The 14,912-nt window shown below is 48.1% G+C and overlaps 1 protein-coding gene across 1 annotated transcript; it reads left to right on the forward strand.

Moving 5' to 3' along the window:
- The first annotated feature begins 2,197 nt into the window (after positions 1–2,197).
- Positions 2,198–12,563, forward strand: PRSS38 (serine protease 38). Its single transcript, XM_041728148.1, has 5 exons — positions 2,198–2,357; positions 2,726–2,888; positions 3,399–3,670; positions 11,559–11,701; positions 12,138–12,563. Exons 1-5 carry the CDS (start codon positions 2,198–2,200, stop codon positions 12,390–12,392), a joined length of 993 nt encoding a protein of 330 aa, XP_041584082.1. The 3' UTR covers positions 12,393–12,563.
- Positions 12,564–14,912: the final 2,349 nt, after the last annotated feature.

Raw genomic sequence — 14,912 nt, forward strand, 5'->3', positions numbered from 1 at the left:
TTTAAAACTCTCAGAACAGAAATTTTGAGGCCCACTTTTACTGGCCATCACATGGATGGATCTCAAATGCATTCTGCTAAGTAAGGGAACCTATAATTACAAGACTGGATATGACATTCTGGGAAAGGCAAACGATGTGGGTGGAAATCTAGAATAGTTGTTTCAAGGCATTATGGGAAGAAGGACTCTAATGGGGCTCAAAGGAACTGGGAAGACAGTGGAACTCTTCTATAGCTTGATTGTGGTGGCAACATGACTGCAAGCATTTGTCAAAACTTTCATGACTGGATCAATTTTACTGTGTATAAATTATATCTTAGTAAAAAAAAAAAAAAGGTTTTGATCAGGTGGATGGCAGATCTATAAGTAATACCTGACCTAACAGAAAGTGGAAAACATCCTGATCTACAATAAAGAATCCTCAACAAGAAGCAGTGTGTCTAGATGTGACTGTGGAAGGAAATGGTAAACCCAGGAATGTCGGGCAGTAACTGAGAGGCAGCCACATCCCTAAGTCTTCACCCCACTCCATACCTCTGGGCTAATGGGCCTCATGGACTATTGCAGAAATCTGGAGTTCTGTTTTCTTTGAGAGTAACACAGGCAATCCACAATTTAGGGCCCTGGATGCTAAAATTCGGTTAGGAGATGGTATATATACTTAATGCGGAATGTTAAGATACAACAACCTCTACTTGAGCTGTCAGAACCTGCGTAAGATCCCTGACATTCAGGAAGGAATTTGGGGTCATCTGGAGAAGCTGACAAGCTTAGAGGAATGTCCTGAAGGTAGTGACATCAGTTGCTCCCATGACTCACCCAGCACTGCCCACACCCCAGAGTTTCCAATCACTTTTCACTCCAGCAGTCTTAATTTCAGTTGGAAGACAAAGGAATAGCAGACATCAAAGGAAAGTGTCAAACACAGAAATTAAACACCAAATCCATCAAGTGAAAATAGCAGTTTGGAAGAAACTAACTCAGCTGGGAGAAGTTCCTCCAGGTTCAGACAAGAATGATGAACACATTGCATTCTGTTCCTCCCACGACTCACCACAACACGAGTCACACGTCACAGGACTAGGCAGGCAGCACAGGATTCGAACAACCGCCCCTTGGGGAGCTCCCTGGGCTGTTCCTCCCTCCCATGTGTCCACGCCGGGTGTAGAAGTCTGCAGCCAGAAACACCAACACGCGCAACGGCCCGCACTGAAGCCACAGGAAGGAGTGGCCCAACGCGATGGGAGCCTTCTAACCATCTGTCTATTCTGGAGGCAAACAGGAGACTCGCTGCACCCTCTGTCTCCCAGCAGGTGCTGCAGACGCTGAGTGCACCCACAGAAGGTCAGCTTCCAGCCTCACCCCACAGGACAGCAGTCCCTGGGGAGGGAGCCTGCAGACCAGGACATCTCAGCATCAGCCTTACCATCCAGCCTTCGGATCTGGAAGGGCGGCCTGAGAATTACAGGACGTCCAGCAGCATCCCTGAACAGCCCACTGGATGCCAGCCTCACACGCCCACAACGGTGATCAACAGCCTATCCAGACAGGACCAAATGTCCCCCAGGAATGTCACTCCAGTTGAGAAGCTCCGGTTCCACAGCCTGCGGCAGGACGGCAGGGAGCACCCCCGGGAAGCTGCGCAGGTCAGGCCGGCCCCTCCGCCCAGCCGGAGCGGAGCGGCGGACACTCCTCCCCACCCCAAGCCTCCCTCAGGAGACCCGGTGGCGCCCTGTCGTCTGGGAAACAAGCGGACAGGCCAGAATAGCCCACCCAAGTGAGCCAGGAAGTGCATTCCAAGGGCCCCCTGGGATGGGGGTCCGAAGCGAGGGGTCCAGGAGGGGGGTCCACCGGGGAGGGAGGAGCCCCGAGGGGCCGCCTGGGGAGGCAGGGCACCAGGAGACCACGAAGCCAGCTCTGTGATGGGCAGCAGGAGGCTGTGAGCTGCCTGGGGACTCCGGGGCGGGGCGGCAGGGGCCACCACCAGGTGTACGAGACCAAGTTGCCCAGGTAGGTGCTGGGGCTTTCCTCACGTGCTCCTTGGTGTCGTCGCCCGCGGAGCGCCCGGGGCCGTCGCGTGCCCTGCGACGTCGCACCTTGGCGCCGTCACGCGCGTCGCTGGTGTCGCAAGTCGGTGGCGTCACACATCCGCGCCACCCCAGGTCCCACGGGCTCACTCCCCAGGACCCTCCCCCTCATGGCTGCCCTGCTGCGTGCCCCACGCATCCCGCTAGGAGCATCCCCGCCGGCGGCCCCCCGCCTGCTTCTGCTCCTGCTCCTCCTGCCTCCGGCCCAGGCTGCCCCCGGGGCCCACGGACGCCCCCTGAGCAAGGTCGTTGCCTTGAACGTGAACATGGGTAGGACCCCTCCCGGCCCGGGGCCAAAGTCCTGGCGGCGAGCCCGGGGCTTCCTTCTCCCCGCGGTAGAGACCTGCGCCTGCCCTCCCCTGCCCTCCCGCCCTCTCCCCTCCCCTCCTCACCCTCCCCTCCTCAGCCCCTCTCCCCTCCCCTCCCCTCCCTTATGCCTTCCCCTTTCCTGCCTCTCCCCCCTCCCCTCCCCTCCTCTCCTCTCCTCCCCTTTCCGCCCCTCTCCCACACTCCTCTGCCCTCCCTTCCAACCCCCTTTGCTGGACCTCCCCTTCCCAACACCTCCCCACTACTCTATGTCTGTGCCCTGCCCACCTTGCCACTGCTGCTCCTCACAGGCTCTGTTGCTTTCTCCTCAGCCTGTGGTCGCCCTTACATACAGGGGAAGATTGTGGGGGGCGTGGATGTCCTGGAGAGGAAGTGGCCATGGCAGGTGAGCGTGCACTACAGAGGCTTCCACGTCTGTGGAGGGTCCATCATCAGTGAGTACTGGATCCTGTCAGCAGCCCACTGCTTCGATAGGTGAGTGGGCAGGGCCAGATGCCATGTCCTTGGAGGCCCAGGGCTGCTGGATGGACCACGCAGGCTGCATCAGCTGTGACTTGTCAGAGATGGGGAAGAGAATGGGGCCCAGACATAGCTCCTTCCACTGCAGCCGCTCCTTGGATAGGGCCAAGGGCTCCTCATGGCCATGGATTCCTTGAGATATATCGTAGGACAAGAAGTAAGGAAGGACCTGCCTTAGGGGCAGCTCACCTGACAGGTTCACCATCCTGGGCTGCTGGTGACCAGCAGGTCAGGATGAGTCTCTGAATCCTCCGTTGGCCCATGTCAGGACTTCTTTGGGAGTAATTCCACCAAACAACCAGGTTCTGTGTGCTGCAAGGAACGTGCTTTTCCATATCCTGGCTGAGAGCCTGGAGACTGAGGCCGCCATGCTCCAGTCCTCCCTAGGCCTGTGCATGGACAGTGCCCTTGCTTCCCACATGCAAGATGCTCAAGTCACTGTGTCTTTGTTCTGTGTCCCCACAGGGATAAGAACATTGTGGCTTTTGACATGTATGTCGGCCTGGTGGACCTCAGGTTTGCCAGCAATCACACCCAGTGGTTTGAGGTGAACAAGGTGATCGTCCACCCTACATACCAACTGTACCACCCTGTTGGAGGTGACATCGCCCTGGTGCAGCTGAAATCTCGCATTGTGTTTTCTGACTCTGTGCTCCCTGTTTGCATCGCACCCCCAGATGTGAACCTTCATAATGTTACTTGCTGGGCTACAGGATGGGGACTCATCTCCCCACAAGGTAAGAGAGTTAAGGGGTCAGTTCCTTTATTGGAGCTTGCATAGGATGATGGCTCTATGTCACTACAGGGAAGGAAGAATTATGTCAGTTATGGGGGTGCAGGGATCTGGAGACTGGAATCCCCACCCATCGGTCACCATCAGTTTCTTTGTCAGCACGCAGTGTTGTTTTGTCCCTGGCTATCTTCATTGTACACAGAGAAGCAGTTACATTTGTTCTGAGTGTAGAATTAATATTTAGAGTACTAAGAGCAGAAATTTCAAAACAAAGTTTTCTTTAAGATTCTGAATTCAAATGGGAAACCTTGTTAAACTGATTTTAAAAATCGATTTGTTATTCTAGTTTTCTCCATAATGACCTCATATTTTCTTTCTAGGTTTATCCCTAGTACCTTAGAATTTTTAGTTATTTAAAACGTTCTTTTTAATTGTATTTGCTGATCAGTCATAGTTGTTGATTTTTGCATATTGATCTTTGCAGCCACCTTATAGACTTCACTTTTAATAGCTTGTCAATTGATTTTTTGATTTAAAAATCATATTTCCTTCAAATAAAGACTGTTTCATCACTTCCTTTCCTATATATATATATATATGATATATATATGGTGTTATTGCAGTAGTTGAACCTCCAATTAGAAATGATGCTAGGTTTCCTTTTCCTGCTTTCTATTGTAATGAAAATGTTTCTAATGATTTACTATAAGTTTGTGGCCTGGCCTGGAGACTTTAGCTTGATAGCTTATACCAGGTTAAGAAAGGTTATACCCTTCTTATATGATATCTTATATCAGGTTAATGTCTGATTTACTTAATTAAAAAATGTAATTGAGGATGAGAGATCTAAATGTGAGGCAAGATTCCATCAAAATCCTAGAGGAGAACACAGGCAACACCCTTTTTGAACTTGGCCACAGTAACTTCTTGCAAGATACATCCACGAAGGCAAAAGAAACAAAAGCAAAAATGAACTATTGGGACTTCATCAAGATAAGAAGCTTTTGCACAGCAAAGGATACAGTCAACAAAACTAAAAGACAACCTACAGAATGGGAGAAGATATTTGCAAATGACATATCAGATAAAGGGCTAGTTTCCAAAATCTATAAAGAACTTATTAAACTCAACACCAAAGAAACAAACAATCCAATCATGAAATGGGCAAAAGACATGAAGAGAAATCTCACAGAGGAAGACATGGACATGGCCAACATGCACATGAGAAAATGCTCTGCATCACTTGCCATCAGGGAAATACAAATCAAAACCACAATGAGATACCACCTCACACCAGTGAGAATGGGGAAAATTAACAAGGCAGGAAACAACAAATGTTGGAGAGGATGCGGAGAAAAGGGAACCCTCTTACACTGTTGGTGGGAATGTGAACTGGTGCAGCCACTCTGGAAAACTGTGTGGAGGTTCCTCAAAGAGTTAAAAATAGACCTGCCCTACGACCCAGCAATTGCACTGTTGGGGATTTACCCCAAAGATTCAGATGCAATGAAACGTCGGGACACCTGCACCCCGATGTTTCTATCAGCAATGGCCACAATAGCCAAACTGTGGAAGGAGCCTCGGTGTCCATCGAAAGATGAATGGATAAAGAAGATGTGGTTTATGTATACAATGGAATATTACTCAGCAATTAGAAACGACAAATACCCACCATTTGCTTCAACGTGGATGGAACTGGAGGGTATTATGCTGAGTGAAATAAGTCAATCGGAGAAGGACAAACAGTGTATGTTCTCATTCATTTGGGGAATATGAATAATAGTGAAAGGGAATATAAAGGAAGGGAAAAGAAATGTTGGGAAATATCAGGAAGGGAGACAGAACATAAAGACTCCTAACTCGGGGAAACGAACTAGGGGTGGTGGAAGGGGAGGAGGGCGGGTGTTGGAGGGGAATGGGTGACGGGCACTGAGGTGGACACTTGACGGGATGAGCACTGGGTGTTTTTCTGTATGTTGGTAAATTAAACACCAATAAAAGTTAATTAAAAAAAAAATGTAATTGATGGAATGAGCACCGGGTATTATACTATATGGTGGCAAATTGAATTTAAGTTAAAAAATGTAAATAAAAAAAGAAAAATGTTATTGAGGTTAGGATGCTATAAATTCAAAATAGAACTTATAAACTTCAGGATGTTTGAAAGAATGTCCACAGTAACAAAGAAAATAGCTATAGAATATACACAAAATGAAATGAAGAAGGAATTTATACATTTCACTACAGGGATCCCTGGGTGGCTCAGCAGTTTGGCACCTGCCTTTGGCCCAGGGCATGATCCTGGAGTCCCGGGATCGAGTCCCGCATCGGGCTCCCGGCATGGAGCCTGCTTCTCCCTCCTCCTGTGTCTCTGCCTCTCTCTCTCTCTCTCTCTATGTCTATCATAAATAAATAAATAAATAAATAAATAAATAAATAAATCTTAAAAAATAATAAAAATAAACATTTCACTACAAAAAAAATCATTTAAACACCAAAGAAGATGGAAATGCAGGAAATGAGGGACAAAAAGCTATAGCTTTTTGAAAAGAAAAGAAGCAGCACCAGAAGTAACAGAAGTAAGTCTCTTCTTATCAACGATTGCTATAAATGTAAATGGATTAAACTCTCCAATCAAAAGACAGAAATTAAAAGAAAGGATAAAAATACATGATCCAACTTTGTGATGAGACTCACTTGAGATGTAAAGGCACCAATAAGTTGAAAATGGAAGGACAGAAAAAGATGTCCATGTAAATAGTGACCAAAAGAGAACAAAGTGGCTATACTAATAATATCAGATAAAATAGACCCTAAAACAAAAAAGATTATAAAAGACAAAAAAGCACATTATGGATTAATAAAAGGTCCAATACAGCAAGAAGATATAAAAATTATGAACACACACCTAATGACAAACCATCAAAATATATGAAACAACAAATGGCAGAACTAAAGGGAGAAATACGCAGCTCTACCATAGTGGTTGGGGACTTCAGTATGCCTCTCTCAGGAATGGACTGAAGATAAGTAAGGAGATTGAGGACTTAAACAGCACAGCACACCAACCAGCTCTGACAGACATGCACAGACACCTACCCTGCAACAGCTGCACACGTTCTCAAGTGTACTTTGGATGTTTTTTAGGATAGACCCCATGTTAGTACACAAATGAAGTCTCAGTAGATTTTAAAAGGTAGATATTATACAAAGTATCTTCTCTGACCACAACAGAATAAAACAAAGATGGGGATGCCTGGGTGGTTTGGCGGTTGAGCATTTGCCTTCAGCTTGGGTGTGGTCCTGGGGTCCTGGGGTCTCAAGATTGAGTGCCGCATCGGGCTCCCTACATGGAGCCTGCTTCTCCCTCTGCCTCTGTCTCTGCCTCTCTCTCTCTCTGTCTCTCATGAATAAATAAATAAAATATATTTTTAAAAAGGATGAAACAAATCAATAGTATAAAGAAAACAGGGCACCTGGGTGGCTCAGTCAGTTAAGCGTCTGCCTTCAGCTCAGGCCATGATCCCAGGGTCCTGGGATTGAGTCCCACATCGGACCCCTGCTCAGCGGGAAGTCTGCTTCTCCCTCTGCCTGCCACTCCCCCTGCTTGTGCTTGCTCTATCTCTGTCTCTTTCTCAAATAAACAAATAAAACCTTCAAGAAAATAATAGGAAACAAAAACTCACACAATCGTTGAAAGTAAATAACACAGTTAAATAACCAATGGATCAAAGGGAAAAAAATCACCAGGGAAATCATAAAATACTTGGGGATAAGAGAAAAGAAAAAGAAGAGAAAGAGAAAGGAAAGACAACATACCAAATTTAAGTGATGCAACAAAAGCAGTGCTAAGGGGAAAAACTATAGCTGTAGCATTTATTCCTTTATAAATACCTACATTTATTAAAAGAAGATATACTTCAAATAAGTAACTTGACCTTATGACTTAAGGAACTATAGAAAGAACAAACTAAACCCAAAGCTAGCAGAAGGAACAAAATAACAAGAACCAGAGCACAAAAAAAAATGAAATAAAGAAAGAGTCAGTGAGTCAAAGTTACATGAAAAGATCAATAAAAGTTACAAACCTTTAGCCAGAAAAAAAAAAACCTTTAGCCAGACTGACTACAAAAATGAAACTGAGAACATCACTGTTGACATCATGGAAATAAAAGAGTCACAAGAGAAAACTACAGATAACTACGCCAACAAATTTGATAACCCACATGAAATAGAAAAATTCCTGGAAACACTCAAATTACCAAAACTGACTCCAGAAGAAATCAAAATACTGAATGAGTAAGTGATTCAGTATTCAAAAACGTCTCAACAATAAAAATGCAGGACAAGATGGCTTCTTCCTTGATTAATACTACGAAACATTTAAAGAAAATTAACATCAATTCTTCTCAAACTCTTTGAAAAAGAAGGGGGGGGACACACTTCCCCTCATTCTATGGAGCCAACACAACATTGATACCAAAGCCAGACAAGAAAGCACAAGAAAAGAAAGTTACAGACACTATCCCTCATGAACATAATGTAAAAATCCTCAACAAAACACTAGCAAATTGAATTCAACAGCACATTAAATAATGATACACTCTGATGAAGTGGTATTTGTCCCAGGAGGACAGAGGCCATTCAATGTACAAGCATTAACCAGGGTGACACACCACACTAGAAGAATAAAGGGGGAAACCCACATGTTCATCTTGAGCAATGCGGAGAAAGCATCTGACAGGATCCACTGTCAGAAAACTAGGAATAGAGTGTATGTAAGTCCTCGGCACGACTCAGAGCATTACGAACAACCCACAGCTCACACTGTACTCAGTGGAGGAAGATGGGGCAGCTAACTGAAAACCCAGGAACAGGATAGGAATCCCACTCTCTCCACTGGTACTTTGTGTTGTACCAGGAGCTCCAGACAGTTAAATTAGGAAGAAGAAGAAGAAGAAATAAAAGTCACCCCAGTTGGAAATGAAATAAAAGCTATATCTCTGCACAGATGACATAATCATACATATGGAACATTCCAAAGAATCCTAAAAACACACAAAACCAATTGCTACAGGCAAGAAACAGTTTCAGCAAAGATGCAGGGTACAAGATTGAACACATGGAAATCAGCTGGGTTTCTACACACCTTCAGGGAAGGATCACAAAGAGACATTAAGGATGCAATTCTGCATCATGCAAAAGAAAAGCGACCTATGTGTAAGGTCACCTGAGGAAGGGCTCGGTAAGTCAAACACTACGAAACATCACCCAGAGAGATTTTTAAAAACTTCAATAAATGTTTAGGCAGCTCATGTTTGTGGGCTGGAAGAGGTCTACTGCACCAGCATGACCTGCACATCAGTGCAACCTCCATCACAGCCACTGGCTTTTCTGCAGAAACGGAGAAGCTGACTCTCAAGTTAGTATGGAATTGGAATAGTGAGAACTGTCTTGAGAAAGAAGACCAAAGCTGGACAGATTCACACTTCCCGCTTTCAACAATGTGATTCTAACACAAGGATGTGTGAGCATGGTGGGTGGGGATGGCCATGGGTGCATGTGAGTGTGAGTGCATGTGTGCACAGGTGTGTGGGGTGGTGGGTATGCACATGCATGGTGTCTATGTACATGTGCACACATAAGTGTGTGCATGTGGTGGTGTGCATGTGTGTACACATTCATGTGGGTGCTGGGTGTGAATATGTGTGTACACATGTATGTGAATATATGGGCTAGTATGTGTGTGTGTGCACATTTGGGGGTGTGTGAATGTGTGCACATGTGTGCATGCATGTGCATGCGGGTATAGGTATGCTTATGTGGACACGTGCGTGCATGTGGGCTGGTGAGTGTGAATACATGCATGTGTACATAGGAGCTGGTGTGTGTGACTCTGCACACATGTGTGCGTGCATGTGGGGTGGTGGGTTGTGCATGCATGCATGTGTGAGTTCATATGTAAGTGTGTGCATGCTTGTGTGTCTATTACATTTTTGTTGAATGCCAAACATTACAGGAAGACATTTAAAACTAAAGCCTGTGCGCCCCAAACTTGACCTCCACTGGTGGGACGTGGCATCATTAGTGGCCTGGAGTCTGGTAAGAACTTTGAGCTCGCTTGTGGGCCCTCCTGGTGCTTGGCTGCTTTCATACACCAGAGGCCCAGGAGCCTCATGGGGGCTGCTGGCCAACGGGCATTCTCTGTCCCTGCTGCACCTTTCCCCGCAGCAATTCTGCACACCCGTGGCACATTCTTGCCTGGCTGCGGAAGGAAACGGCTGTTCTTGGCACTGCTGCTAGGCTGGTGCTGGGGGGCAGGAGCCTGAGTGCCCCTGGTCCAGCCCTGGTCTCAGGACATGCCATGGGCCCCACTGGAGACAGGCCTGCACACCACCTGCCACGTCGGGGGCAGCCGTGCTCCATGCTGCATCCTGGGACAAAAATGCCTGTTGCCCTCCAAGCCGGCAGAAGGCTCCTGTTCTGTGGGAGGAAGAAGCAGGCTGTGCTTTTGTGGCTCTGTGGCAACAGCTGGCTGTCCCCTGGACCCTCACATCGAGGGGCTCTCCCTCTGACCCCTCCCCTGCCTCTGCTGTTGTTTCGTGGGCTCCCAGTGGATGCTCAGGACACAGACCTACCAGTGCATACAAACCTCTCACCTGGTTTCCCAGCGTTCTGAGCTAGCACCCTAGCCGCTCCTATGGAAGTCATTGGAATCGTTGTGACCTCGCCCCACACACATCTACCTTTCCCGTGCACTCTACCAGAGGCAGAGCAGTTGATGCAGGCTCATCTCTCTGTCCCCTGTCCACCGGGCTCTATGGGGCACTGGCAGCTGTGTGTGCACAATGGGGAGTGAATGCCACCTGTGCTCTATGTGCACCATTGTCCTGGGCAGTTGGAGGGAACTCAACATCCCAGGCCCCTGTGAGATTAGGGGGCTGTGGGGTCCATGCTAGCACCCTCTGCCCACCCCATTGGATTCTACCCTCTGCATGCATGGCTCAGGGCCCAGCAGCAGCCAGAGGGCACCAGGGCCCTCACCTCTTCTCTGGAAGGTCCTTCTTTTGGTGTCCCCCTGGGGGTCCAGCTGCCTGTGGGCCTCCTCATGCTATGGCCTGGGAAGTGCCCCTACAGGGGGATGGGGTACCCCAGGCCTTGCCTCCGTTCCCCAGATTACAGCCCACTGCCTGCTGCCCCTGTGCAGACATGTCAGCCAGTATTTGTGGCAGGAAAGAGCACACTCCCGGTTATTCCACATGGAAGGGAGGCAGGTGGGTGAGGCCCCAGGCAGGTGGTTAACGGGCCTGGAGGGCCAAGCGTTCCCTAGTACTCATCACAGCAGCCTCTTCCAGTAGTGCTCTCTCCACTGATATCCATTCCCATTTGCACCATCCACCTCTCCTGAGGCTCCTCTCATGACACCACCCTGTCAGCGCAGCCAGCAGAAACCACTAACACTGCTGACCTCTGCTTTCTGGTGTATCTCCTCCAGGTCCACATCCGTTAGCTCCAAAACCGACTCCCTGGGAGCCCCTTGGGGAGGTGCCATGCCTTCCCCCAAATAAGCAGTCTGTGCAAACAGCTCCTGTCCAGCTGGAGCCGGGCCCAGAGCCGGGGGCTCACGTGCATACTGGCCAGGACAGCATGGGGTTCTGGAACCAGTGCCTGTGCCCGTCGGCTGACAGGGGCTCCTGCAGTAGCAGCGGGAGAGGATGGCTCTTTGGCTCCCATAGGAAGAATCACGTGTCACGTGTAGTCACACTCGCTGACCGAAGTCTGATGCCCCAGTGCAGACAGAGCTGTGTGGAGGGCAGGAGCAAGGGGGGAGCCGCAGGGTGAGCAGAGGCGCCCTGGGGTCCTCTCACCTGGTCTACACTCCTTCCCGACAGGCTATGTCACAGACCACCTGCAGGAGGCGCAGATGCCTCTCATCTCATTGCCACTGTGCCAGCTGCTCTACGGACACCTGTCGTATATTATGTTGGACATGCTGTGTGCTGGGGACATCAGGAACGTCAAGACGGTGTGCGAGGTGCATCCCACTGGGGGGCCCTGGCTGAGCCTGGGGCTCTTAGATGTGTCTCTCCTTTGAGCCCGGGGACACTCTGGGTGGGTGTTAGTCCCAGATGGCCCATCCTTTACAGGGCTCAGAAGCACATCACCACAAGGCCTTCAGCCAGGTGGGAGAGCCTAGGATGGCTTGTGAGGCCGCAGACAATGCCCAGTGCCCTCGGGGCCCCCATGCTGCTGGAACAGTGCAGGGCTGCACATCTGCCCAGGGGCCTCATCTGCTTTCTGTCGGCCCTGGAACAGGTGCCACCCACCCTCTGCTGGCAGGACATTCCACCTGCAGCAGAGCTTCGGTCCTGGCGAGGTGGGGCTGAGTGGGTGGGGTGCCCTGAGTCCCCTCGTGGAGGAGGCTGCAGACCCAGATGCCCCACTCACAGGAAACCCCTTTTCTCTTCCAGGGTGACTCTGGGGGTCCACTCGTCTGTGAACTCAACCGTACCTGGTTGCAGGTTGGAATAGTGAGCTGGGGCCGTGGTTGCACATACCCTATGTACCCTGCGGTTTACACTCGGGTCTCCTATTTCTCAAAATGGATCCATTATCACATAAAGAACACACCCCCACCTTCTCAGCCGCTCCCGGCCCTCTCCCCCATGCTGGGGGCCAGCATCAGCATCCCTGTGACCATGCTGGCTGTCCTGTCAACCTTGTGAGGGCTACGGCCCGCAACCTCTGCCCCCGTCCAGCTCAGCCTCTCAGGTTTCCACACACCTGAGCAAGGCGAGGGCCACAAGCCAGGCCCTGATATGGGGCCGGGTCTCCCCACAGAAGGGCAGAACACCATGGCTCAGTGCTCCGGGCCGGATTCGGTAAGATATTAAAGGTTTACCAAGCGAGCATTCCAGAAATCCTGTGTCATCTGTCCACCCAGAGCACAGGCTCCCTCACGGAGACAGAGTGTATCCACCAGTTGGTGCTTGGTGGCCGTGTCGGGGTGAGAAGCATAGACCCAGCTGGCCATCCAGAGGGGATGGCCACACAAGTGCTGGCATCCAGGGGCAACTAAAGCCTGGCAGATGGAGGGCCATTGTCTCACCTGGTCAGACACGCCAATACCCAAGATTTTGTAAGTGCCTAGAATTCCACCATGAAGATTGGAAGATGTGAGCTGAAAGTGCACACACAGAAAGAACTAAGAAGATGAAAGCAGAAGTCCATGTGCCAAATGCCAGGAAAATACCAACATTCTCAAAATCTCGTTTTCAAAAAAAAAAATCAAAAAACAAGAAATCACTAATCTAATGAAGATATGAGACCAAAAGTACACAAGACAAGAAATGACAAGGGAAATTTATCTATTAAACACAATTTCAGAAATATTGTATAATTGTATATTGTATAATTCTATGTAAATAAATGTAACATGAAGTTTCACTTTTTAGGAGAACCACCCGCACAGAGATGGAAGGTTTACACAGGCCAGAGGCCTGAGGAGAAACGCAGACATTCCAGAAAGAACCTCTGCTCCCAGTGGAAGCCCTGGTTCAGAGGGTTTCCCTGGGAGCCCGTCAACCCTTCTGCTGCAGGGCCACCCTACACGCAGCCCAGGCAGGGGCTCCCACATTCACACCAGCGGCATGTGCGTGAACACATCTGACCACCCACAAGCACCCAATGTGCAGAAACCCTGGTGAAGGACTGGCAGACAGAATCCAAACTTCTCTTAAGATAGCATCTGTAATGCAGTGAAACACCGGGACACCTGCACCCTGATGTTTATAGCAACAATGTCCGCAATAGCCAAACTGCAGAAGGAGCCTCGGTGTCCATCGAAAGATGAATGGATAAAGAAGATGTGGTCTAGGTATACAATGGAATATTACTCAGCCATTAGAAACGACAAATACCCACCATCATGGTTAGAACTGGAGGGTATTATGATGAGTGAAGTCAGTCAGTTGGAGAAGGACAAACATTATATGGTCTCATTCATTTGGGGAATATAAATAATAGTGAAAGGGAATAAAGGGGAAGGGAAAGAAAATGAGTGGGAAATATCAGTGAGGGTGACAAAACATGGGAGACTACTAACTCTGGAAAACAAATGGGGTGGTGGAGCAGGGAGGTGGGTGGGGGGACGGGATGACTGGGTGACCAGCACTAGGGATGGCACTTGATGGGATGAGCACTGGGTGTTGTGCTATATGTTAGCAAATTGAACTCCAATAAAAACATATACAAATAGTTGGCTGTGAAAAAAAAAATTTTAAATAGTTGCTGTGGCCAAGTTCAAAAAGGGTGTTGCTTGTGTTCTCCTATAGGATTTTGATGGATTCTTGTCTCACATTTAGATCTTTCATCCATTTTGAGTTTATCTTTGTGTATGGTGCAAGACAGTGGTCTAGTTTCATTCTTCTGCATGTGGATGTCCAATTTTCCCAGCACCATTAATTGAAGAGACCATCTTTTTTCCAGTGGATAGTCTTTCCTGCTTTGTCAAAAATTAGTTGACCATAAACTTGAGGGTCCACTTCTGGATTCTCCTGGATTCTCTTCATAGATCCTGTTCCATTGATCTATGTGTCTGTTTTTGTGCCAGTACCACACTGTCTTGATGACCACAGCTTTGTAGCACAACCTGAAATCTGGCATTGTGATGCCCCCAGCTATGGTTTCCTTTCTTAAAATTCCCCTGGCTATTCGGGGTCTTTTCTCTGATTCCACACAAATCTTAAAATAATTTGTTCCAACTCTCTTAAGAAAGTCCATGGTATTTTGATAGGGATTACATTAAATGTGTAAAGTGCCCAGAGTAACATTGTCATTTTCAAAATATTAATTCTTCCATACATGAGCATGAAATATTTTTCAATCTCTTTGTATCTTCCTCAATTGCTTTCCAAAGTGTTCTGTAGTTTTTAGGGGATAGATCTTTTACCTCTTTGGTTAGGTTTATTCCTAGGTATCTTATACTTCTGAGTGCAATTGTAAATGGGATTGACTCCTTAATTTCTCTTTCTTCAGTCTCATTGTTAGTGTCTAGAAATGCCACTGACTTCTGGGCATTGATTTTGTATTCTGCCACACTGCCGAATGGCTGTATGAGTTCTTGCAATCTTGGGGTGGAGTCTTGGGTTTTCAAGCTACAGTATCATGTCATCGGCGAAGAGGGAGAGTTTGACTTCTTCTTTGCCAATTTGAATGCCCTTTATTTCTTTTTGTTGCCTGATTGC

This window comes from Vulpes lagopus, chromosome 13 (assembly GCF_018345385.1).
Source record: "Vulpes lagopus strain Blue_001 chromosome 13, ASM1834538v1, whole genome shotgun sequence".
In the NCBI taxonomy this organism is placed as follows: domain Eukaryota; kingdom Metazoa; phylum Chordata; class Mammalia; order Carnivora; family Canidae; genus Vulpes; species Vulpes lagopus.